This window comes from Caretta caretta, chromosome 2 (genome assembly GCF_965140235.1).
Source record: "Caretta caretta isolate rCarCar2 chromosome 2, rCarCar1.hap1, whole genome shotgun sequence".
Taxonomy (NCBI): domain Eukaryota; kingdom Metazoa; phylum Chordata; order Testudines; family Cheloniidae; genus Caretta; species Caretta caretta.
In genome coordinates this window covers 153,718,153-153,742,836 of record NC_134207.1, presented here as the reverse complement: position 1 = coordinate 153,742,836, position 24,684 = coordinate 153,718,153, and the positions used below count along the sequence as shown (strand labels likewise).

The following is a 24,684-nucleotide window of genomic DNA, read 5'->3' as shown; positions in this document are numbered from 1 at the left end:
CTGGACTTGACCTAGCAGCCACATAGCAATGCCTGTGGCTTTGAATCATTTTTTCAGTGTGGACAGAGGCCGGGCTCTGACATAGGTTTAAGGCCAAGCCCTGAGTTAGTGCTGTGTAGACATACCCTACTCTCTGGGCCGCCTAGGAGTGAGAGTTGAGAACAGCACTTCAACATAGCATATAGAGCTGAATACATTTTGATCTACTCCCCTACGTGTTAGAAGTGGTTGGAATACTAGCAGGATGATGTGCAGTGGCAGCATCAGACAAACCATAACCATCTTTTTTCAAACTATAATGAACTTCTGGGCTTTGTGCAAGGCTGACATTGGAAACTGCCACTCATTCAAGGTGCAGAGAAATTAGTTTCCTAGTGTACACATGTATTTTTGAAATTTATGCTGTAATCAAATTCTTTTAAGCCATAGAATAATAATACTGTCTTTATCCTTACCTTGAATTCTTTGATGCTAGTATATATACTTATGGGGGCCATTTCATTCTCTCCACTGGGTCTAGAGTCAGTTACAATCTCTATTACTTGCTCCAAAGCTAATCTCATTCGGTGAAACACTCCTTCTTTGTTTAAAAGAGCAGATTCACAGTCAGGATGCCTCAGACATGTCTTTAAAAGTAAATTTAACATATTACCCAAAAGTCCACATGTAATATAATGAAACAAATACTCATTTCTATACCCAGCCTAAAGCACAAATGTGTAATGTTATTGCAAATTCCTTCAATTAACTTACTATTGCATATGGCAACATTTTTAGCATTACTCATGGAAAAGCTTCTCCCCAACATCATTTTGTGTTCAAATTTCTTTTGTTGCAATCTTTATAAATATAGCTGGGGAAACAGGGTTATGTTATTCCCACCAGCTACTATAATCTGTGGTTCACCACACTGAGTAAAGTATGAGAAGCCTTACCTTTGAAGCAGTTAGAAGCATCATGGTGCATTTCTCAAGGACAGCCCTAGCTGCTGCCATTCTAGCTTTTTTCTTTTCATCCTTTAAATCCTATGTAAAGGAAATGAAAACACTGAGTATTCTTGGATGATAGCTGAAGAAATTAGCTGCTTATAAACAAAGAAAAGAACCAACAAAAAGTTAAAAGTTGTCTTTTTTTTCAGCTACTTTATGATGTGAGAGTCTTGAAATATCAGTCTATCCAACAGATAACTTCTTGGAAATCTAGAATACATGCAGAATTATGACATCACAAAACACAAAAGAAGAAACCTGAGCAACTGAAGGGAAAGACATTTTATGTCGGACTATTTGAAAACTATATTTTATTTCTGTTAACATCCATTTGAGTCAAACTCGTGGAAGAAAAGGTCTCCAATATATTCAATATCCCAGATCCTCCAGCTATGTCCTAAGAAAGTTCCCACTCCTTTAATTTGCTAATCCAAAGGAGTCCTCTTGAATAAACAGGAAGGCAAGACATGACATTTTAATGTAAAAACTAAGCAAAAAAATCCATCCCAAAATAAAATGGTGGGCAAGGAAGTGAGAGTGAAAGGTAGAGGGAGAAATCAGATCCTCAATACATCATAAAGCAAATAAGAAGCATAAACCAACTACTTTTTTGTTAGGTCACCTTTGAAAAACTCGCAAACCAAAGAATGAGAAATCTTCATAAAGGAAGAGGCTATAAAATTATTCTTCTTTTAAAAAGAATAGTATTACGTAATTACAACCTTGGTGGTTAAAATATTAAGTGCATAAAATTTTACTTGATGAAACACTTAAGCGGCTTAGCTAGAAACCAATCTATTTGTACGGAGAGGAACTCAATAACAGTAGAAATTTGTCAGGAAGTTCCCAGGAGAGGGGTGTGTGTCACTTAGCCCATGGAAAGTAAGCCCTGCAAGAGGAGAGAATTTGAGGGACATAAGCTGGAGAGAGGAAAGATGCTCCAGACACACTGAAGTCATTATAAGAGCAAAGAGTTAAAGATGAAAAAAGTCTTCCACACACCAGCAGAACTCAGTTGCATAGTGTCTTAATCTTTAAAGAAATGAGGGCCCTTTCATCACTCCAGCTCAAATACTCTTAAGTTCTTCTTTGAGCAGATGATCACGTGGGTGCTCAACCGTACGCTGTACACTTGCCTGTGCACTCTCCATTGGAAATTGTAAATACCAGCGTCCACAGGTCTATGCCTGCACAGTGCAGCACCTAGTGCTCCAGGCAAGGGCATATAGCTAGGCGCAGACTCGCCACCACTCCAACTCCTGCTCAACCACCTGAACAATTGAGCAAATAGAGCAACTGCAGAATGCGGCTTCCTAGATGCGTTTTCACCTTTCTTACTTATTTGCTTCAATGACTATTTTTTCCAGTTTTGTTAATTTTTCTTAGTTGTAGCACAATTTTGTGCTTGGGGGATTTCTCCCTCCCTAAATTTCTTGACCTTGCAGGCTTTGTGGTCTATGGCACTTCCCTGGACTATGTCTAAGGCCTCAAGGTACAAGCCCTACCAAACCTGCCCACAAATCTTTTCACCACAGCAACAGGCACTCCAGCTGTCTACAGGGCCATGGAGAACCTCACATCCCATCCAAATGCAAAGTCTACACGGAGTTTAAGGGCAGGTCCCACAAGGATAGAGAAGCTAGACTCAAGCTCTTCCTAACGGAATGCTCCTTATCTCCGGCGGAGTCCAATTCCCTCTCCCCCGCCAAGTACACCAGGCTCAACCTCTCAGGCCATACCAGTGACTTCAAGTGCTCTGGGGCAGTTTCAGAGATGAAGCCCACTGAGAGAAGAAAACTCCTTTTTCCCCACCAAAGACTCTCGAAAGATGAGTAGGTCACCTCTTAGAGCAGACTCAAGGGAGACCTTGCGTGCCACAATGGGTACAGCCCAGGCTCCAGCTGACTCTAGTACCAAGGTTTTGGTACCGGCTAGATCAGGGATCTCAAACTCAAATCACCATGAGGGCCACATGAGGACTAGTACATTGGCCTGAGGGCTGCATCACTGAAACCCTTTTCATACAATCATACGAAAGTATAGTAAAAAATGAAGAGTAATATAGTATGTTATTAAAAGTCAATGTATTAACATTTTTAAACTGTAATGCAAAGAGGGATTTTAATAAAATATAAACACTCAGTAATGTTTGAAGCTTGACTGCCAGTGGAGTCAGTGCCTATGGTGGGCCGCAGGAAGTAACTCTGTGGGCCCCGTGTTTGAGACCCCTGGCCTAGATGTCATCTCAGTTGGAGAAGTCATCAACAAAGCAGCACCAAGAGGAACCTTCCTCTGTACCATCTGACACCTCTAGGCAGTGAGATTCATCTAAAACCAGAGACTCTTAAGAAGACCACTTCAAGGGCACTGGTACAGACAACCTCTTGGAGCCAGAGACCCCATTCAGACCAACTGCTGGCTTTCCCAGTACCATCTTCCTCTTGACATAACCATTCTAAGCACTGAGACATCACCTCATCCACCTCTCCAATACCACGTGCATCTCTAGCACTGCAGCCATCCTCATTTCAGGACCTGGTACTACCTCAGGCTCCTACTGCTCATTATCATAGCCCTCCAATGCCCTCCAGATTTCTTCCTCCCAAGGATCTCATCTCAGATGAACTGCAGTACTCTCTCCTAAAGGGCACTGTAAGAGACTCTTCCTCAATGCCACCTCAACAGTTGGTGACTGACCCTTACTCGCAAGAACAAGACCTGATTCTCTGCCTCCAGTACCAGACACCAATGCCCAAAGACTCACTATTCAACTCGGAAAATGACATCCTCAGACTCTGAGGTTTTCAGACAGGGCTCTATCTCAACACCTACCACACTACGCCTCGAGACATACCCTGAAGACGACTTTCTAGAGCCAAGCAGATGCCCTAGGTTCCCTGAGCACAAATACCTGTGGGGATTCTTCCCCATCCACCTCTTCAGTGGGACTCCTGGAAAGCCTGGGTAGGTTATGGCACCCAATCTACAGAGTACCAGCCCACAAAAAACAACAGAAAGACCTGCCAGTACTGCAACAGCCACTGGCACTGCAAGATAGCCCACTAGTACTGAACGTTTCCCTGTTACCCGAGAAGACTCACGAGAAGCGAGAGGCACCAAACGAAGGGTCACCCCCTTCACCCAAGTCTTCCTTATCCCCGACAAGGCAACGATGCTGCTGCTGCCATGGCCTTCTTATGAAGATCACTTTAGGGCCTTCCAGGACTTAATGAAGTGGTCAGCGGAATCCCTCCAGATTCCATTGGAGGAAGTCCAGGAGCCTCAACATTCCCAGGTGGACATTTTACATATCATCCCCCCCGCAGAGTAAGATATCCCTACCCATCAATGCGGCACTGTCATCACCAGCATGTAATCTATGACACTATCCCATCTACTTAAGAGAGTCGGAAAAAAAATATTACATTCCAGTCAAGGGAATGGAGTATTTCTTCTCTCATTGCTCCCCAACTCTTTAGCTGTAGACATGGTCAATGACTGTCAAGCTCGCTCCAGATTCCCTCCTTCTGAGGTGGTGTCTAATCACCTAGATTTCCAGAGTAGGAAAAGCTATTTGTCAGCTGCTCATCAATTTCAAAGTTGCGAACTACCTGACCTTGATAAGTAAAATATGATTTTACATAACTATACAAAGTTTGCTCATTTTCTTGAACTGCCACAAGACTGAAAGGAACAATTTCCAGCCCTCATTTCAGAGGGTCAGTTGACTGTTAAAGCTTCCCTGCAGGCTACTCTCAGTGACACTGACATGGCTTCACAGTCCTTAGCCACCATTGTAGTACTATCTGCAACAGATCTACAAAGACCCCTAGAAGAGGATTACTCTCCTCTACAACCACCCAGCCTGCATCTTTCTCTAAGTCATCATTTTGACAATAGGGTCAAGGGCCTCAAAAAATCTTTTCATAAAGACCCTCTAACTGCACCATTCTGCCATCTACTGTCCTTCTGGAGATTGCCTATTCCATTCCTACATGCCTGGGAGTTTATCACCACAGACAAGTGGATTCTAGGGGTGGTCACTACAAGATACTCCATTCATTGCCATTCTGTCCTGTCCAGCCTCCCTTTCATTCTTCCTCTTCAGGGATCTCTCTCACAAGGATCTTCTAATGCACTAAGTCCAATCTCTCCCGCACTTACGGGCAATCAAGCCAGTTCCTTCTCAATTTGTTGGAAAGGGGTTCTATTCCAAACATTTCCTGGTTCTCAAAAAAGTGGCAGTTGGAGGCTGATATTAGATCTTAGGAATCTGAACACCTATATCCTATTACAGTACTTCAGGATGGTGATGTTAGCTACCATAATCCCACCCATAGATCCAGGGGGTGTTTCGTTGCCCTCCACCTCCAAGATGCCTATTTTCACGTGTCTAATCATCCCTCCGTCAAGCATTCTTTGCTTTTTGCAATAGGCTCAGAACATTACCAATACCGTGTCCTTCACTTTGGGATATCCGTGGCCCTGAGGGTCTTTATGAAGGTCTTCTCAGCAATAGCATCTCACCTGTGCTAGTGGGGCATCACATTTTTTCCGTATCTGGACGACTGGCTCCTTAGAGGCCACTCTATCTACGAGGCCCAGTCAGTAACAACCAAGGCTGTAGCCCTATTTCAGTTTCTGGGCCTCTGCATCAATCTAAAAGAAGTCTACGTTAATAATAGTTAGAAGGAGGAGCAGCAGCAGATCGACCCAGAGGCGGATATGAGTACAGGCTTCTTTATTGAGATACTTGTTCCCCTGGACCCAATTGTCCAGTAAGCACTGAATTAGTTACAGCACACTCTTTTTGTTTAGGTTAGTATATACACGCCTACATCTGCTACAACACCCCAAAAACCCTTAAGTAACAAACACTTACTTTTAGTAAACCCACCCCTATATATTACTCATAGCATTACACTTTTCATCCAGACACTTTTACCTTGAAGATACGTTTCTTTGCAATAATCTGTTGCCATAAATCTCCCTCATCAGCAGTTCTCGGGGAGGGAGGAAGGGGCCGTGAGCAGTTCTCAGGGGAGGGAGGAACAGAAGGGAAGATAACATTTCTTTTACCTTCTTTCACAGAAAGGGCATTTCTCCTGAAGCTGCATCCTTATCAACCCTTACAAGCAACAGAGAAGAAAAGAATCTGCAATTTATGTATTAGACAAAGAAATACTGCCTACATATGCCTTTGTCCCCTAATGCCACGTTAGCACATTAGCAGCTTATTGTTATACTTAACCCTAAAATATCCCAACAGTACTGTCCAGCAGATAGGGAGTCTAGTGCAGCCCTGATGAAGTCTAACCACCAGGCTCTACCAGCCCAAGGACAGATTTTCCACTACATCCAGCCTGAACTCTGCTCTACAGCACAACCCCCAAACAACTACAAGGGCCTGTCTACAATCCTAGGTCACACTTTGGCCTCCATGTTCATTATACCACATGCACGACTGCATCTTAGATGCCTTCAGGCCCACATACACCTCAAACAGACACAGTCTTTCCAAATGAATCACTGTGCCTCCAGAGGTACTAGACTCTCTCAGGCAGTGGAAAAACACCCCCTGAATGGGAATCCCATTTTCACATCTACCACTTTTGAAAATTCTTATCACAAATGCTTCTCTCTTGGGTGGGGGGGCGCATGAATAGGGTGCCAGAGCACAGGGCAAATGGGTCCCCATAAGAGATTGTTCCCCATCAACATTCTGGAACTAAGAGCAGTCTCTATGCATGTCAGCACTTCTTTCATGACACAGCAGGCCCTTCTATCAGGGTAATATTGGACAACAAGACAGCTATATACTACATACACCAAAGAAGGGGAGCAAGATCCCAATTCTTATTTGCAGAACCACCAAGGCTGTGGAACTGTTGTCTCTTCCATCACTTAGAAAGTTCTGCAGTTTATCTACAGGGCCTTTAGAACATAGTTGCAGATTCAGTGAGCAGGAGCTCCGATTAGGACCACAAGTGGGAGCTCAATAGCTCCTTTTTCCACAGAATCTGTCACACCTGAGCCTCCCGAAGGTAAACCTCTTTGAAACCTCAACCAATGTTGCTTTTTCTGGTCCAAGAAAGGATGCAGCCACAGCTCCATGGGAGATGCCCTGCTGCTACCTTGGTCCTGCATCCTGCTCTATGCCTACACAGCTACACCTCCAATCCTGAGGACCTCAATCAAATTGATGTAAGAAAGCCATTGCCCTATCTTTGATTGCACCTTCGTGGCTGCAACAAGTGTGGAACTCGGATCTGCTTCAGATCTCTGTGGTGATGCCTCTCTGCCTTCCCTTTGGAGGGACTGGGGGAGGGAATCTCCTGTCAGAGTCCCAGCACCTAGAATCATCCAAATCTCTCATCTTTGAGCCTAAAAGTATGGCTCCTCAGCAGTTCTTGGGCATAGAGTTGAACTGCTCAGCTAACATTCTGTCGGTCCTCTTGTGTAGCAGGAAACTGACTACTTGTAAGACTTATCTGCAAAAGTGAAAACACTCATTCCTGGTGCTGTCACCACTCTTGCCAAGCCTCAGAAGCGCCACTCTCAGTGATCCTATATTACCAGTTGGACCTCAAGGCACAAGGTCTGCCAATTAATTCAGTTAGAGTACACCTGGCTGCCATTACAGCCTTCTACTCACCTATCAGAGGGGTTTCAGTCTTTGCCAGTCTAACCATGGCAACATTCCTTACGGGTTTATACAATGTATTCCCTCTTATCCAGAACTCTGTACCTCTATGGGACCTCAAACTGATCCTCAACGCCTTGAGGAATGGCCCACATTTGTGTCAATGGCTACCTGCTCACTCTCCTATCTCAAGACTTCATTCCTGATTGCCATCAACTTGGCCAAAAGAAGGGGTGATTTAAGGGTACTCATGGCAGACCTACCATACACCATCTTCTACTGAGACCAGGGCATGCTGCGCCCCCATCCTCGATTCCTCCCTAAAGTCTGGGTGAAATTTCATATCACACAAGAGATCCATTTATCAGTATTTTATCTTAAGCCCCACACCTAAAGGGAGGAAGATATTCTCCACAAATTAGATGGTGAAGGCCCTCCACAGATGTCAGGAGGGCCCTCACCATCTACCTTGACAGCACTAAGACCTTTAGGACTTGCTCATACTTTTTGTGTCCTTTACCAAAAAGATGAATGGATGGCCAATTTCCACTCAAACTGACATTACCCAGGGTACAATCTGGACTGATGAATAGCTGTCCCCCCTCAGTTCTCCAACCTGGGATGCCTTTTACACTGTTTTGCTATGAGAGCTACCACTCCTTGTCTGTGCGCACACAGCCTCCAGCATGTAAGTTACTCCCAGTTATATTGTGTGCGTGCTATGGCCAGCCACTAATGAATTACACTGCAGAGCAACACCAGCAAATTCCCAGTCCCAGACTTTCTCCTAGAAAGGTGCGTCTTGTACTGCCCAGCCCTCTCCTGGACAATACAAGCTCATATAAAGTCTGTCATTTTATTAATAGAAAATGATATGCACAAATCCTGTTCTACCAAATGAAGTTTCCCAAACACATCAATCCAGACATACTGGTTTAGATAAAACAACAAAACAAGTTTATTAACAACAGAAGGATAGATTTTAAGTGATTACTAGTAATGAGGCATAGAAGTCAGAATTGGTTACAAGAAAATAAAAGTAAAACACAACTAATGCCCAACTTGACAAGGTAAGTGAATTAAAAGCAGTCTCTCTCACCACATGTTCCAACAGTCTACCTGGCTGAATTTCTTTCAGACAGGATCCCTCTCCAGTCCAAAGCTGTTTCCTTTGCTCTTCAGGTACTGTGGATGCCATGGATAGAGAGAAAGGGAGGAATAATTTGGGGCATCTCCTTTTATAGTTCTCTCTCTTCTTCAAGAATCGTCACCAGCAGAGGTTCACGAGAAAGCATGTCTGTGTGGATGGGAACCCCAAGCTGTTTCTTTGTCAAGATGTAGATTTTCACCCACATCTTCCTTCCCGCCAAAGAACAGCCACTTAACCAGTTGACGGTCCATTTGATTTTGATGACACCTGGCTGAGGCGTTGGTTAGCCTTCTTTTTTCTGGGGAATTGGTTTGTCGCTGCTCTCCCCAGACTTGGAACATGTATTAGTAATATCATACAGAGGAATCCTATAACTTTACGTGCAATGTCGCCACACATTTTACCAGGACAATAATGATCAGCAAATTATGGGTTTTTCAAATGATACCTTCTAAGGCATACTTTGTACAAAATTTGTCCTAGTCCTGTAAAAGGGGTGCATATAGAGGTATAGACTGTCACAGTGGGTATCACATGGTATCTGAACTTATTATGAAACTGGTGGGATACATCACCCTCACAATGACAGCCCACTCCACAAGGGCTCAGTCCTTCTCTATAGCCCTCCTTTAAGATGCTACCATAGCAGAAATCTGCAGGGCTGCAACCTGGTCCTCACTTCACGTTTGCCAAACATTACACGATCAGACGTGCACCCAGAGGTGACAATCTTTGGTGATGCAGTCCTCTGAACTGTCTTGAATTCGCCTCCTTAGCACCCGCCTCCACACTGACATGCCACATGGGAGGCTCCTTTGGTGAAGCACCCATAGGGACATACACTCCAAGGAGAGGTTACTTACCTGTACAGTAACGTGGAGTTCCTCAAGGTGTTTTGTCCCTCTGTGTGCTCTACCTTTCTGCCCTCCTTCCTACCTGCTGTAGAGTCTTCCAGCCACCATAGCTGAGAAGGAACTGAACAGGCCATGGGTCCAAGCCTCCCCATAATACCTCACCCGGGAGCATGAGGCAATCCATTGCACAGGCACAGACCTGTAGACACTGCTATATACAATCTCCAGTGGAAGGTGCACAGACCCATACACATCCTATGGTGGAGCACCACGGGACAAAAACACCTTGAACTCAAGTTACTGTACAGGTAAGTAACCTCTCCTCCTTTTCTCCAGCTGCTCAGTTGCATTAAAAGAGAAGGAAGTCTTAGGAATTCTGCAGGACAGCTACAAAGACCTCTTCCCTTTAAAACTCAGGAGCCTAATTCTATAGCAAATGACATTATGTAGTCGGCATTTTTTAGGCAATTGCTAGAAGCTTAACTTTACTGAAAAATTTATCCACATAGAATATAAGGGAAAGTCACTATCTTTGTAATTCTGCCTTTCTGAAGTTATCTTGCACGATTCTCGCTTTTAGTCTTAGACCCCTAGTGTGAGGCAAGCAGAACTCTACCAAGACTGAAAGATTTTTAGGAGCATAAAAGGGTCGCCATCCCCCCTTTATAAGGGCAATCATTCTTTGCTCATGGTAATGCAACACCACAAAGCTTAAGCACCACCCTTGAAACTTTCCAGATAATTCCTGATTTAGCAGGAAATGAAGGCTCCTATGATATACTAAGGATTGAATCAGAAGGAAAACCAGAAATAAGAAAGAGGTGGCAGGCTACAGAAGGAATCCTTTCACTGGCCAGGTAACAGAACTGACTGGCAGGCTTAAAAATTGCTAAGAGTCAAGCTCTGTGGTCACTGCCACAGCTCTTCAAAGTTTTATTGCTCTGAGTGTAGAGTTCTGCCCGTCTCACAGCAGGGAGCTGAGACAAAGCAGTCAGAATCCTGCAATAATGGTATCTTTAGGGATTTTAACCCCACTCTGTTTTTAGCTTTCAGGGTTTTTAAAAACTTTCTTTTTTTAAAAAAAGGTGTTTACAACTTTTCCAGTTAGTTACCAATATTTAGTAAGCATTATGTAAATACTGTCCTGTCAACATAAAAAATATGAAAGCAATTTCTTAAAAAAAATAAGGTGGGAAAACTTAATTAGAACACACTTAAAAAGGCAGGAAACAGTTTGTTTTTTTTTTTAAATAGAAATGTAGTGATGCTAATCAAAAGCTACTTACATCTGTGAAATCATTTCGCTTTTCCATTGCATTCCTTTACCCCAACATTCACTGGTATTTAAGTGCATTTAGACTATAAGCTCTTTAGATCAGGGACAGTCTCTATTAGGAAAATGACCCATTTCTGATAATGGTCATCAGTAACTGGTCCTCCTCAAAAAGTGTTAAGATTATTTGGCTTCTAGTAAAGCTGAAACAGTTCATGTTCAGCATTCTTACAGGAAGAATGAGATGCAATGTTCCATTAGGACTCCTACACGCTCATAATTGTTACATAAACAGTTTTGACTTGTCTTTAGTAGCAGCTGAGTAGAGCACAGCTTTAAAAAAAAATCTGAATTACTTTTGAAATTCAGCATCCACACCCCTGCACACAGTACATGTGTTAAATCTGTATGTCTAATAACAAGCTACTAAGGCCCCAACCCTTTAACTGCACCCACATCCACACACTTCTGACTTCAACAAGGCTCCATGTGGGCATAAGGGTTTGCCAGAGTGGATCCCTTTGCAAGATGTAGCCATAAAAAAAAAACAAAAAACACAAATTACTACTATGCTTAGTATAATTCTACAATAATTTTCACAAATCAAGTAATGTTCAATAGCCCAATCACTGTATAGTTTTCTGAATAGCAAAAGTGTAAATATGCCCAAACTAGTTTTCACTAACCTTCTGGAAAAGTGTTCACAGTTAATCATAGTCAGCCTTGATCACTGTAGTAGTTAAGCAAGTGTTGAGGGGAATGAGAAAGAAGGGGGGGGGGAGAGGGAGAGTGCTTTATGACAAGATTGTATTTCATCAGCCAGAAGTTATGCGTTTGATGCAAGAATTACTGAGTGAAATTAACTGGTCGCAGTTAGGCAGATAAATCATCATAATGGTCCCCTCTGATCTTAAAAACTCTTAAACAAATGCAGAACACAAGGTCAAGCCTCTAGAGTACATTAAAGGAAACAGTGCCTTGTTTCTCTGAGATGTTCACATTTCACCCTGAGAACAATGAACATACCTAAAGTTTTGCACACACGCCTAGTGTTATTAAACATAATGAAAACACCGACAGTGATGTTTCCCCCTGATAAAACTATGAGACAGCAGCATATTGAAGCCCAAATACAAAACGACCATTTCAGGAAAGAGGCCTGGCTTCCTTATATTCCTTCAAAACAGTTGCTGATGGATTAAAGCAGAATTAATCATCAGTGATGAGGCCACATTGTCCGAAGAGAATCAAAATTTTGCAGTAACTTCAGCAAGAAATACACAAACAGATCACAGTCTTCATTTGATCTGGGCAATATTTAGCCTTAATGTGTCACTGACTCGGGGAATATCTGTCCCTTCACAGGATTCAACTGCCAGTGAGACTTAGGAGAAAAGTAAAAGCTGTAGTTTCCAGGCTGGAGTTTCCCTACTTATCTGTAGCTTGTTTGATGCTGTTCTTTGAGAAGACTGTGCCTTGGGATTGCGGTGAAGGTGCTCATCTGCGTTACATGCAAGGTATTAAGTAACAAGAACATGGAGTTAAGCACCTGTTTTGGCAGCTTTCAAATGATAAAATACTGGCAATTTGGTAATATGATGCCAGAGCAGGCTATTTACATAGCTCCACCCCTTGCTTCTGGAAAGTGATGCGCTAAGAATGGCGCTCCCCAGTGAGAGGAGGGGAAAGGAAACTGGGGTTTGGAAACGTCTGCAGGATAAGGATACAAGTATTCATTGTTTTTTTGTAGTCACACCACAATCATTTTTCCTTTTAAAAAAGAACCCAAACACCACTGTTGAATAGAGCCAAAAGTCACAATTACTTGAAATAAACCTTGAAGCTTTTCATCAGTACTTACATTTTGTCGGTCTCCAGTTAAATGGGCGAACTCCACCATTTCATTTCCAAACTGACTGAATATTTGCACAAACTCTTGAAAACTACTCACTTTCTCTAGCTGTTCCATTGTTGCAAGAACCTGTAATATGTTGAAGAAAACTAGTTATGATGGCTATTTGTAACCTGTAAAACTGCAGCAGAGTAAAATAAAATTAGGAATATTCCTAAAAGCTTAGAAAGTGTTGTGCAGAAGCTTCTAAAGCAGATTTTCATACATTTACATATTAAGCTACATTTTATCTATTAATGAATAGTAATTATTTACTTAATTTCATCTTTAACAAAACTTTGCAATAAAACTGCTCCTTCGGTAAATAGAGAAGGAGGAAATTTGACTACCAAATGCTATGAGTTGAGAGACAGAGTGCTTGGATTATATACAGATCAACTGGGTCATGTAAGACCATTATTTCAAGTGTTGGAAATGAAGGAAAAGGTGGAGAAAAGCTCTTTTCTTGTAGATGGAAAAATATTTTAAATCATTCTGTTTCAATTAAAATATGAGACCCATTTGTTCTGAAAGCCAACAAGGATAAACATTTTATATTCCCTTTCCTCTCAGAACAAAACCATTTCCCTTTTCTCCTACTATCTGAAGAAATAAGTTTTAGAAGATCCAGTTTCCCTACTTTAAAAAAACGGTTTTCAAAGTCCAAGCATCCTATTCAGCCCTGTGGGAGCATCGGGGCTTGTGGCTCTGGGCTTTAGCCCCATAGCTCCTGGCTTTAGCCTCATGGCGGGTGCCTGGGCTTGAGGCTCAAGGATTCAGCCAGCCGCTCCAGGCTTTAGCCTCAAAAGGAGAGCTGGGGCTTGTGGCTCTAGTTATGGGGCCCTGTGACCCGCATGAAGTGGCTCGCAGCCCCCCACCCACATTAAGAACCAATGGTCTACACTTCAGGGCAGATTTCTAAAGAATCACAGACATGTAGGGCTGGAAGGGACCTTGAGAAATCAAAGTCCAGCCCCCTGCGCTGAGACAGGACCAAGTAACCCTAGCCCATTGGTCCCCAAACTTTCTGCTCCCTCCCCCGCCCCTGGAACCTGATGGGAACCACGGTCACGTCTGGGGCCATAAGCAGAGCAGGGCTGGGCGACACTCCTCCCTGCCCCTCCACACCCCCTAAATGTTCCTCTGCGCCACCCTGGGGTGGGGGGAACCCTGTGCCGCACAGTTTGGGGACCACTGCCTTAGACCATCCCTTACTGGTAGTTGGGCTCAGTGTTCCCTCTAATTTTTCCATCTATTTGCAGAATGAATTTTGTTATGTGCAGCACCAATACCGAGGTAGCGTGCAGATGTGTACCACCAACAGAAACAAAACATACATATACATTTCCTGGAATCTGACATTTAGGGCCCAAACCTCAGCTTGTGTAAATCGAAGTAATTCCATTGACATCATGGCTGCTGTACACCAGCTGAGGATTTGGCCCTTCAAGCTTATCATATTAGAACGGCTTCCTTATCACTATTGCAAATGCATAGACTGACGTCTTATGAACATAACCGGCTTTTCTGAAGGACAGAAAACAATGAAATCATATAATGTGCAACCCATATTTCAGGTTGCAGTTCCCTTTGCTCAGAATTTAAACTAGTGGCTGACAGTGCACAGCTGAACCTAAACTGAGATTCCTCACCCTAAAGGAAATTAAAACTCCACGGTGTCTTGAAGGTATTTTTTCTCTGGTAGTAAATTGTGGTATTTCACAGTTTTGTATAAATCTTGGTTTAGGATGTGGCTCAGACGCAATAAAGGTATATATTTTTGGCAGATAAAATATTGCTTAGCCCCATAAATCACATGTAACCAGAAGTACCGCAGAACAAAGAACAGAAACATTTAATTGCTGTAACTCAGGATCTCCCTTAGGGAAAAAAAAGGTTTCTTGTAAATTACCCAATTCCTATCTTCACGGTTCTTGTCTGACCTATAAAACAGGTTATTAGATAATTGCAGGCACCGCTCAGATGAATGAAAGCAAGTTAAACACATACACTCTCACACCTCCTTAACTGAAGCAATGTGTGCGTGCGTGTTCTGTAATCCACAACGGAACACCCTAAAGTCTTTCAATTGCAAAATTGCATGGTAGAAATAGTTAATAAACAACACATGTGCAATGCACATTTTTGATATATTCCTACCTCGGTGCTGCCAGATCTGAAATGTGGAATGTCTGGAGGCCTGACAACCTATACAAAGGAATGGCACTACTCAGGATAATTTATTGGGGAGCTACAGAAAAGTGAGAGCAAGAAAAATGCCTACCTGAGCTGGCCGGGGCTTATGTGGTGACAGGTTGGTGCATGTGTTTGGAAGGAAACTTGGACATCTCTCAGAGGTGAAGCACTCTCCATCTGGAGAAAGTGCCCGGGAGATTTGATAGCGCAAGTGACCAGGAGTCAGGAGTGGACCGTTTGTCTAACAAGGAAACCTCCGGGACACAGGATTAGGGGAGCCCAGCAGAGAGGTTCCTGTAAGACTTATCTTACATCTGTTATTGTGATATCCAGAGAGATCGGGCGCCAAGGAGGACAAAGGCAAAGCAGAGATTGTGTGCGTGTCTGCTGCAGGGTCTGAGCACTTTCTGAGGGGGAGCTTGGTGGAACTGTGTGTGGGTGAGCTCCTGTATGGGTGCACTGTCAGGAGCCTCAGATCAAGGGCAGAAGGGACTCTGGGGGAGAGGTGTCTCCCTCACTGTAGCCCCACGGCTGGGGCCAGGTGTCTCCCCACCATAGACCTCCATGCCTCATGCTCCCCCATTACTGCCCTCCACCTCATCCCTATTCCCCAGCTCACCCTACACTCCCCTGTGGCTACACCCCTGTGGGTCCACCTGAAATAATCAGGTGCGCGGTCCTTGATGGTTTCCTGTGCAGCCTTGCAGGCGCACACCTTAGAGGGAACACAGTTTGGACTCTCTCGAACTTGTGCACATCTTTCCTAAAGTGTGGTGCCCAGAACTGGATGCAGTACTCCAGCTGAAGCTTCACCAATGCCAAGTAGAGCAGGACAATTATCTCCCATGTCTCACATACAAAACTCCTGTTAATACACCCCAGAATGACATTAGCCTGTTTGCAACTGCGTCACACTGATGACTCATACTCCTGATTCACTATAAGCCCTCAATTTTTTTCAGCTGTACTATTGTCTAGACAGTTATTCTGTATTTTGTAGTTGAGCATTTGAAATATTTTGCTCGTCTTTACTGACTTTAGTCTTGTTTAATTCAGACCAATTCTCCAATCTGTCAAGGTCATTTGGAATTTTAATCCTGCCCTCCAAAGTGCTTACAACCCTCTTCCCATCGTAGTGTCATCTGCTAATTTTATAAATACTCCATTCCATTAATGAAAATATTGACCAGTACCAGACCCAAGACTGGACCCAACGGAACGCCATTAGATATGCCCACCCAGTTTGAAAGCAAACCATTGGCAACTACAGTTTTTATGGTCTTTCAAGCAGTTGTCCATCTACCTTATAGTAATTTCACATAGGCCGTATTTCTCTAGTTTGCTTATGACAATGTCATGTGAAATTGTGTCAAAAGCTTTACTGAAAATCAAGATATATCCAGTGTACTGCTTCCCTCCTATCCACTAACCAGCAACCCTGCCAAAAAAGGAAATTAGGTTGTTCTGGCATGATTTGTTCTTGAAAAATCCATGCTGAATAGTCCTTATAACCCTATTATCCTCTAGATGCTTACAAATTGTTTTGTTAATAATGTGTTCCAGTATCTCTCTAGGTATCAAAGTTAGGCTGACTAGTTTATAGTGCCCCAGGTCCTCTTTATTCCCCTTTTTAAAGACTGGTACTATGTTTGCTCTTCTCCAGACCTCTGGTCCTCACCAGTCCTCCATGAGTTTTCGAATGTAACTGCTAACAGTTCTGAGATTGCTTCAGCTAGTTCCTTAAGGACTCTAGGGTGAATTTCATCAGGACCTATCAATTTGAACATACAGCGGAACCTCGCTACAGCGCGCATCGCTCGAGCGTGGATTCGCTTATAGCACGGTCGCGGCAATGGATCCCAAATTTAAATATCTAAATTGGGATCCATAGTAACGCTGCCCCTGCTATAACGCGGTATCGCGCATGGATCCCGAACCCCATGTTCTAGCGAGGGTCCAGTGTATCTAACTTAACTAAATATTCTTTAGATATCTGTTCTTTCCCTATTTTGGTTTGTATTCCTTCCACCTTGATGTTAATAATTATGCTGAGTATCTGGTCACCATTAATGTTTAGTGAACACTGCAGCAAAATAAGCATTAAACACCTCAGCCTTCTAGAGGTCATCAATTTTTAGCTCTCCTTCCCCATTAAGTGAAAGACCTACACTTGGCTTCACCTTTCTCTTGCTCCTAATGTATTAAATCTCTTTGGTTTCCTTTTATGTCCCTTGCTTGGTGTAATTCATTTTGTGCTGCAGTCTTTCTGATTTTATCCCTAGATGCCTGTGTTCTTCTTTTGTAATCCTCCTAAGCAATTCATCCAAATTTCCACTTTTTGTAGGATTGCTTTTTGATTTTCAGATCATTAAAGAGCACCTCATGGAGCCATATTGACATCTTACTGTTTTTCCTATTTCTTCTTTGCATCATGAGAGTTTGCAGTTTTTCTTTTAATATAGTCTCCTTGAAAAACTGCCAGCTCTCCTGAACAACTTTTTCCCTTAGATTTTCTTCCCATCAGTTCTCTGAGTTTGCTGCAGTCTGCTTCTTTCAGGTCCATTATCCTCATTCTGCTGCTCTAACTCCTTCCTTTCCTTAGGAATCATGAAAGCTACCATTTCATGATTACTTTCACCCAAATTGCCTTCCACCTTCACAGTCGCCACCAATTCCACCCTGTTGGTCAGCATTAAGTCTAAAATGGCTGTCCCTCTGGTTACTTCCTGACATTCTGAAACAAAAATGTTGTTCCCAGTACATTCCGAAAATTTACTGGAAATACTGTGTTTTGCAGTATTATTTTTCCAACAGATCTCTGGGCAATTGAAGTCCCCCCTTACAACCAGGTCTTGTGTTTTCAATATTTCTATTATTTGTTCTAGAAATGCTTCATCCACCACCACTTCCCAATTTGGTGGTCTACAATAGACCCTTACCATGATGTTACCCCCCACTTTTTTTTTTTTAATATATAAACTTATATCTTTTCACAGAGACTTTCAACTGCTCTGCCTCTCACCTTCTTCTGGACCTCAAATCAAGTGCATTATACATCAAGACTATATACAGCACCTACTCCCTTTTTTATTGCACCTGTTCTTCCTGAACAATTCATACTTCTCTGTACCAATATGCCAGTCACGAGATTTATCCCATCAAGTCTCTGTGCTGCCAAATAAGACAGAGCATTTAGCTTATGTACAAATACTTCCAGTTCATCTTGTTTAAGTCTAAGCAAGAAGTATGGGAATTATCTTCGTATCTTGTGCCATGCAGATCACATTCTCATTTATTTACATATCTGACTGCCAAAGATGGTTGACAGCAGTAGGACCATCAATAGTCCAAGCAGGAGCAGGCATAGTTGAATCTGCTAAATAGAATCCTTCAAGTTACTGTCACTAATGCAACAATGGCATCATACTGCTCACCTTTGCAGAAATTTACTAATTTTAAATTATTAACTAGGGCTGTCAATTAATCTCAGTTAATTCACATGATTAACTCAAAAAATTAATAGCGATTAAAAAATTGCTATTAATCACACTTAGACTATCAACTGAAATGTATTAAATTTTTAGATATTTTCCTACATTTTCAATTCACTTCATACAAGTACTGAAGTGCAATCTCTTTATCATGAAAGTGTAACTTACAAATGCAGATTTTTTTTGGTTACATAACTGCACTCCAAAACAAAACAGCATAAAACTTTAGAGCCTACAAGTCCACTCAGTCCGACTTCTTATTCTGCCAATTGCTAAGACAAACAAGTTTGTTTACATTGACGGGAGATACTGCTGCCTGCTTCTTATTTACAAGATCAGCTGAAAGTGAGAACAGGCATTCACATGGCACTTTTGTAGCTGGCGTTGCAAGGTATATACATGCCAGATATGCTAAACATTCATATGCCCCTTCATGCTTTAGCCACCATTCCAGAGGACACGATTCCGTGCTGATTATGCTTGTTAAAAAAAATAATGGGTCAATTAAATTTTGACTGAGCTCCTTGGGGGGGGGGGGGGGGGGGGAGAATGGTACGCCTCCTGCTCTGTGTTTTACCTGCATTCTGCCATGTATTTCATGTTATAGCAGTCTAAGAGGAGGACCCAGCACATGTTCGTTTTAAGAACACTTTCACAGCAGATTTGACAAAACACAAAGGTGGTACCAATGTGAGATTTCTAAAAATAGACAGCCCTCAACCCAAGGTTTAAGAATCTGAAGTGCCTTCCAAAATTTGAGAGGGACGAGGTGTGGAGCATACTTTCAGAAGTCTTAAAAGAGCAACACTGATGCAGAAACTACAGAACCCAAACCACCAAAAATTAAAATCAACCTTCTGCTGGTGGCATCTGACTCAGATGATGAAAATGAACATGCATCAGTCTGCACTGCTTTGGATCGTTATCAAGAAGAACCAGTCATCAGCATGGACGCATGTCCTCTGGAATGGTGGCTGAAGCATGAAGTGACATATGGATCTTTAGCGCATCTGGCACGTAAATATCTTGCAACGCCAGCTACAACAGTGCCATGCGAACGCTTGTTCTCACTTTCAGGTGGCACTGTAAACAAGAAGTGGGCAGCATCATCTCCTGCAAATTGTAATCAACCTTGTTTGTCTGAGTGATTGGCTGACCCAGAAGTAGGACTGAGTGGACTTGTAGTTTTACATGTAAAGTTTTACATTGTTTTATTTTTGAATGCAGTTTTTTTTTGTACCTAATTCTACATTTGTAAGTTCAACATTCATGATAGAGATTGCACTAAAGTACTTGTAGGAGGTGAACTGAAAAATAATTGTTTTGTACAGTGCAAATATTTGTAATCAAATATAAATATAACGTGAGCACTGTACACTTTGTATTCTGTGTTGTAAGTGAAATTAATATATTTGAAATGTAGTAAACATCCAAAAATATTTAAAATAAATGGTATTCTATTGTTGTTTAAATCGCACAATCACAATTAATTTTTTTAATCACTTAACAGCCCTAGCTAGTATTACCATGTGGCTTTATTTCTTGCACTTAAGTTTCATTAATTGTATATATGAAACAACCAACATTAAAATTAAGGTATATTTCCTAAACCTTTTTTTTACTTCACCAATTGAAGATATTTAAGACTCAAAAAGTTAAATCACATAACATTTGTGTTTGCAGTGTTGTTGTAGCCATACTGGGCCCAAGATATGAGACACACAGGTAGATGAGGTAATAATTTTTATTGCTGACAGTTGGTGGAAACCTGTTTAAAAAGGTCGTGCTGGATCAACAGAAGAGATTTTTCATTGGCCATTTTACCAACAGCCATCCTTTGCACCCAACAGGAAATATAATAGCCATTTTTTTTTCGTACCAAAGTAAATGAACACTAATACACCACCTCATCTTTCTCCTCACAAAACAGCACCTCAAGTCTTGACACAATGCTCAAAGTCACCAAAATAACTTTAGACACTTGCCCAACCACCACCACACTTCATACACTGGGTAGATTAGTTAAATACTGCCACAAGGTATATAGTTTTTTTGTTTTAACTTCCCACCCCAACTCTAATAAGTACCACTAATAGATTACACAGATGTAGCCATATTGACAGACAAGAGAATATAAAGCAAAGTATGTAAAAATTATTTGCAAATGTGACCTAAAGTCTCTTGTTTCAGTATTTCGTGAAATAAAGAATCTAAATAGACTTTTTTACAAGCTTCACAGTTTCTTCTCTTAAAATATATATAGTTAAACCCAAGAGGAAAAAAACATAGTTCTTTAATACTAAGTGTAATGCAAAGTATTACCTCATTTGGTATCAAATGCTCTCACATCTCCAGTACATATAGTTTCAGAAATAACAAAAGACACTTAAGTACCTTGTTTCTGGAAGCTATAATTTGTTTAATAACTATTCTGTCTGCCAGCACCAGCACCTTTGTCACTGAAGAAAGCAGCAATCTTGCAGCTTTTACTACTCCCGTTTTGTCTGTAAAAATTGTTATCCGGCCATCAGATTCTGGATGATCCAAGTTAGTTACATCTGTAAGTTGTGCAATTGTTTCACCTAAAAAAACCCCAAAAATAAATAAATAACTTTTGTGCTTTTAAAACAGAAAAAAGCTGAGAACATAAAAAAAGCCTAAATTAGCGCAGGGATAAGTGGCACCTGTCTTGCTGACCTATTGCTTGCTCCGTTTTGTCTTGTCTTGTTTCCTATTACTAACTATAGGAGATTCTATCTCCTCACTTCAGCTCCCAGCTGCTTGATATTCGCTCCTTCTCTTCCTCACACATGAACAAAATTTTGGTTTTGCCCTCAAGAGCTTGCAGGTTTAATTTTGCTCTGGAAAAAATGAAAGTTAGAATTTCTCTCCTACTTCTTTTATTTTTAATGACAAAAATTAAGCTCATGCAAGCACTGGAACAAAGCAGGAGACCCCATAGCCCAACCAGCATTTATTCTGTCAAGCCCCGGCTAGAATTCTCACAAGCTAGCGGATTTGTAGATTTCATTTTGCTTTAAAAATTCTCAAGTGTAAAGAATAAGCAGCCCCCAAACGGGAATTTTAAATAGCCAATAAAACAGTTTTGTATCTGTTGGGCTACTGAGGAAGCACTGCAATGACACTACTGTGTACAGGTTTTAGGCAGGCACCAGGCTCACCAGCCATTTTCCCTTGCACATACTAGTGTCATACTTATGCATCCAGGAAGGGCTCTACAAATAGCCTATATTCTATTTGCAACCAGCACCCCCTTCTGATATACTGAAATCCATTAGTCAAGCAAACTGAAATGCTTCAATCAGGCTATACTTCACCATACAGATCTGCAGTGGCTCGGCACTTTATGGATGAAGTGTTTCAAGCCAATAAGACTTCAGCCCGATCCCTGCAGAAATTTACACAATTAACTGAATGTGAGTAGTCTCACTGAACTCAGAACTATTTAGGCGCTCAAGTCTTTCTGAAGGATCTGGACATACGCATTTTCACAAACTGTCCAGTTACTGCATATATGCGAGTATAGATATATGGAGTAACATTCATAAACTATTCTGTATGATACATTAACTGCTATAGGAGGAGCAATTTACATGTCTAGCACCCATAACTCCAGTCATCCACGTTCTTCCAAATATTTGATTACAATCACTCAGGATACAGTCAAAAGTGGCAAGGAATGTAGGTGCCATATGATTCATCTTTGTAAAAGGTAGTGCAGCTAATAGCTACATACACATCTATATACATTCTAAATTTACTGTCAAAAGGCTTGAAAGGAAAGAACAACAAAGATCCCACTTCCAATTAAATTATTTTGCATCAACTACTTTGTAGTTCACCAAATATTAACAGGAAAGTGTCTGTATATTTGTCATGCCTCACGTAGACAGAAACAAACATCTGAGTTCACAAAGTCTGAGGAGTGCAGCAGAATACTGTCTTTGACAGAAAGTAACAAATATTAATTTGACAAGTTGTGCTAGGGAACTGCTCTGAATATTAATGCCAGTTGTAGTGGTACTTGATTCTGTACAGAAGAATTCATGTTCAATTGCTGAAGCCGCTGCAGACTGGAAGAAGCCTGAAAAATCTATTTTCTGACTTGCAATTATGTAATGTAAAAATATGAATTCATAAAACACTGATCATGTTGCAAAACCACGTAGTTTTCTAACAGATGATTAATCTCCACAATCACCAGCATCCACCGAGAAAGCATTATACAAGTTTCTACTAGAAGTGTGTTTCTGCCAACAATAATTCTCCGTTTCAGAAAGTTATGCTCTCAAATTAAATACTGAAACACTATACCCGTTCATTAGTTAATGTCTCAGGTAAATATCCCAAGAGAAAACAGATGCAATCATGAAAGCAGTATGTCAACTGTAAACTGCAATGGCTTCCTCTGCTGTGTTTTAAAGACTATTTTCATCATTTGGCCTGGTGAAAGAATGGTTACTTACCTTACAGTAACGGTGGTTCTCTGAGATGTGTTGTCCACACAGATTCCATTCTTGGTGTGCATGTACCCCATGGGCATGAGTTTGGATTCTTTCAGCCCGCAGCGAATACTGGGGCCATGCATGCACCCCAGGTGCCCTCATGCTCTCCTCCCCCAAGAGCATAAAAGATAAGTAGGCCCAACTGTCCCTCAATGCCTTCGCCAATACAGAATCCAAATGATATAGCAGGAAAAGCTGGTGGGTCATGGAATCTACGCAGCACCATATGTCGAACAACCACAGTTACTGCATGGTAAGTAACCATTCTTGCTTCAAGTGACTGTCCAGATGGCTTCCACTCATGGTTACTAACAAGCAGTAGCCTATTCGCTTGTGGGTGAGTAGTCTGAGTCCTATTTAATGGCTGCTGGACAGCCCTACCAAAACAGTTATCCAAACGAGTTGCATCCGAGAGTGCTGAAGGAATTGGCGGCTGTGATTGCAGAGCCATTGGCCATTATCTTTGAAAACTCGTGGCGAACGGGGGAAGTCCCGGATGACTGGAAAAAGGCTAATGTAGTGCCAATCTTTAAAAAAGGGAAGGAGGAGGATCCTGGGAACTACAGGCCAGTCAGCCTCACCTCAGTCCCTGGAAAAATCATGGAGCAGGTCCTCAAAGAATCAATCCTGAAGCACTTGCATGAGAGGAAAGTGATCAGGAACAGCCAGCATGGATTCACCAAGGGAAGGTCATGCCTGACTAATCTAATCGCCTTTTATGATGAGATTACTGGTTCTGTGGTGAAGGGAAAGCAGTGGATGTATTGTTTCTTGACTTTAACAAAGCTTTTGACACGGTCTCCCACAGTATTCTTGTCAGCAAGTTAAGGAAGTATGGGCTGGAAGAATGCACTATAAGGTGGGTAGAAAGCTGGCTAGATTGTCGGGCTCAACGGGTAGTTATCAATGGCTCCATGTCTAGTTGGCAGCCGGTGTCAAGTGGAGTGCCCCAGGGGTCGGTCCTGGGGCCGGTTTTGTTCAATATCTTCATAAATGATCTGGAGGATGGTGTGGATTGCACTCTCAGCAAATTTGCGGATGATACTAAACTGGGAGGAGTGGTAGATACGCTGGAGGGGAGGGATAGGATACAGAAGGACCTAGACAAATTGGAGGATTGGGCCAAAAGAAATCTGATGAGGTTCAATAAGGATAAGTGCAAGGTCCTGCACTTAGGACGGAAGAACCCAATGCACAGCTACAGACTAGGGACCGAATGGCTAGGCAGCAGTTCTGCGGAAAAGACCTAGGGGTGACAGTGGATGAGAAGCTGGATATGAGTCAGCAGTGTGCCCTTGTTGCCAAGAAGGCCAATGGCATTTTGGGATGTATAAGTAGGGGCATAGCGAGCAGATCGAGGGACGTGATCGTTCCCCTCTATTCGACATTGGTGAGGCCTCATCTGGAGTACTGTGTCCAGTTTTGGGCCCCACACTACAAGAAGGATGTGGATAAATTGGAGAGAGTCCAGCAAAGGGCAACAAAAATGATTAGGGGTCTGGAACACATGAGTTATGAGGAGAGGCTGAGGGAGCTGGGATTGTTTAGTCTGCAGAAGAGAAGAATGAGGGGGGATTTGATAGCTGCTTTCAACTACCTGAAAGAGGATTCCAAAGAGGATGGCTCTAGACTGTTCTCAATGGTAGCAGATGACAGAACGAGGAGTAATGG

General features: G+C 42.1%; 1 protein-coding gene across 4 annotated transcripts in view; it reads right to left on the bottom strand.

The window, feature by feature from the left end:
* CTNNAL1 (catenin alpha like 1) overlaps positions 1–24,684 on the bottom strand; it is a 123,464-nt gene that overhangs the window by 65,344 nt on the left and 33,436 nt on the right. For all 4 annotated transcript variants that reach the window (XM_048839457.2, XM_048839459.2, XM_048839461.2 and 1 more), the window contains exons 3-6: positions 20,882–21,069; positions 12,771–12,890; positions 936–1,025; positions 456–626 (exon numbers count right to left, since the gene is read on the bottom strand). In XM_048839457.2, coding sequence (XP_048695414.1) covers positions 456–626; positions 936–1,025; positions 12,771–12,890; positions 20,882–21,069 — 569 coding nt within the window. The remainder of the gene's footprint in view (positions 1–455; positions 627–935; positions 1,026–12,770; positions 12,891–20,881; positions 21,070–24,684) is intronic.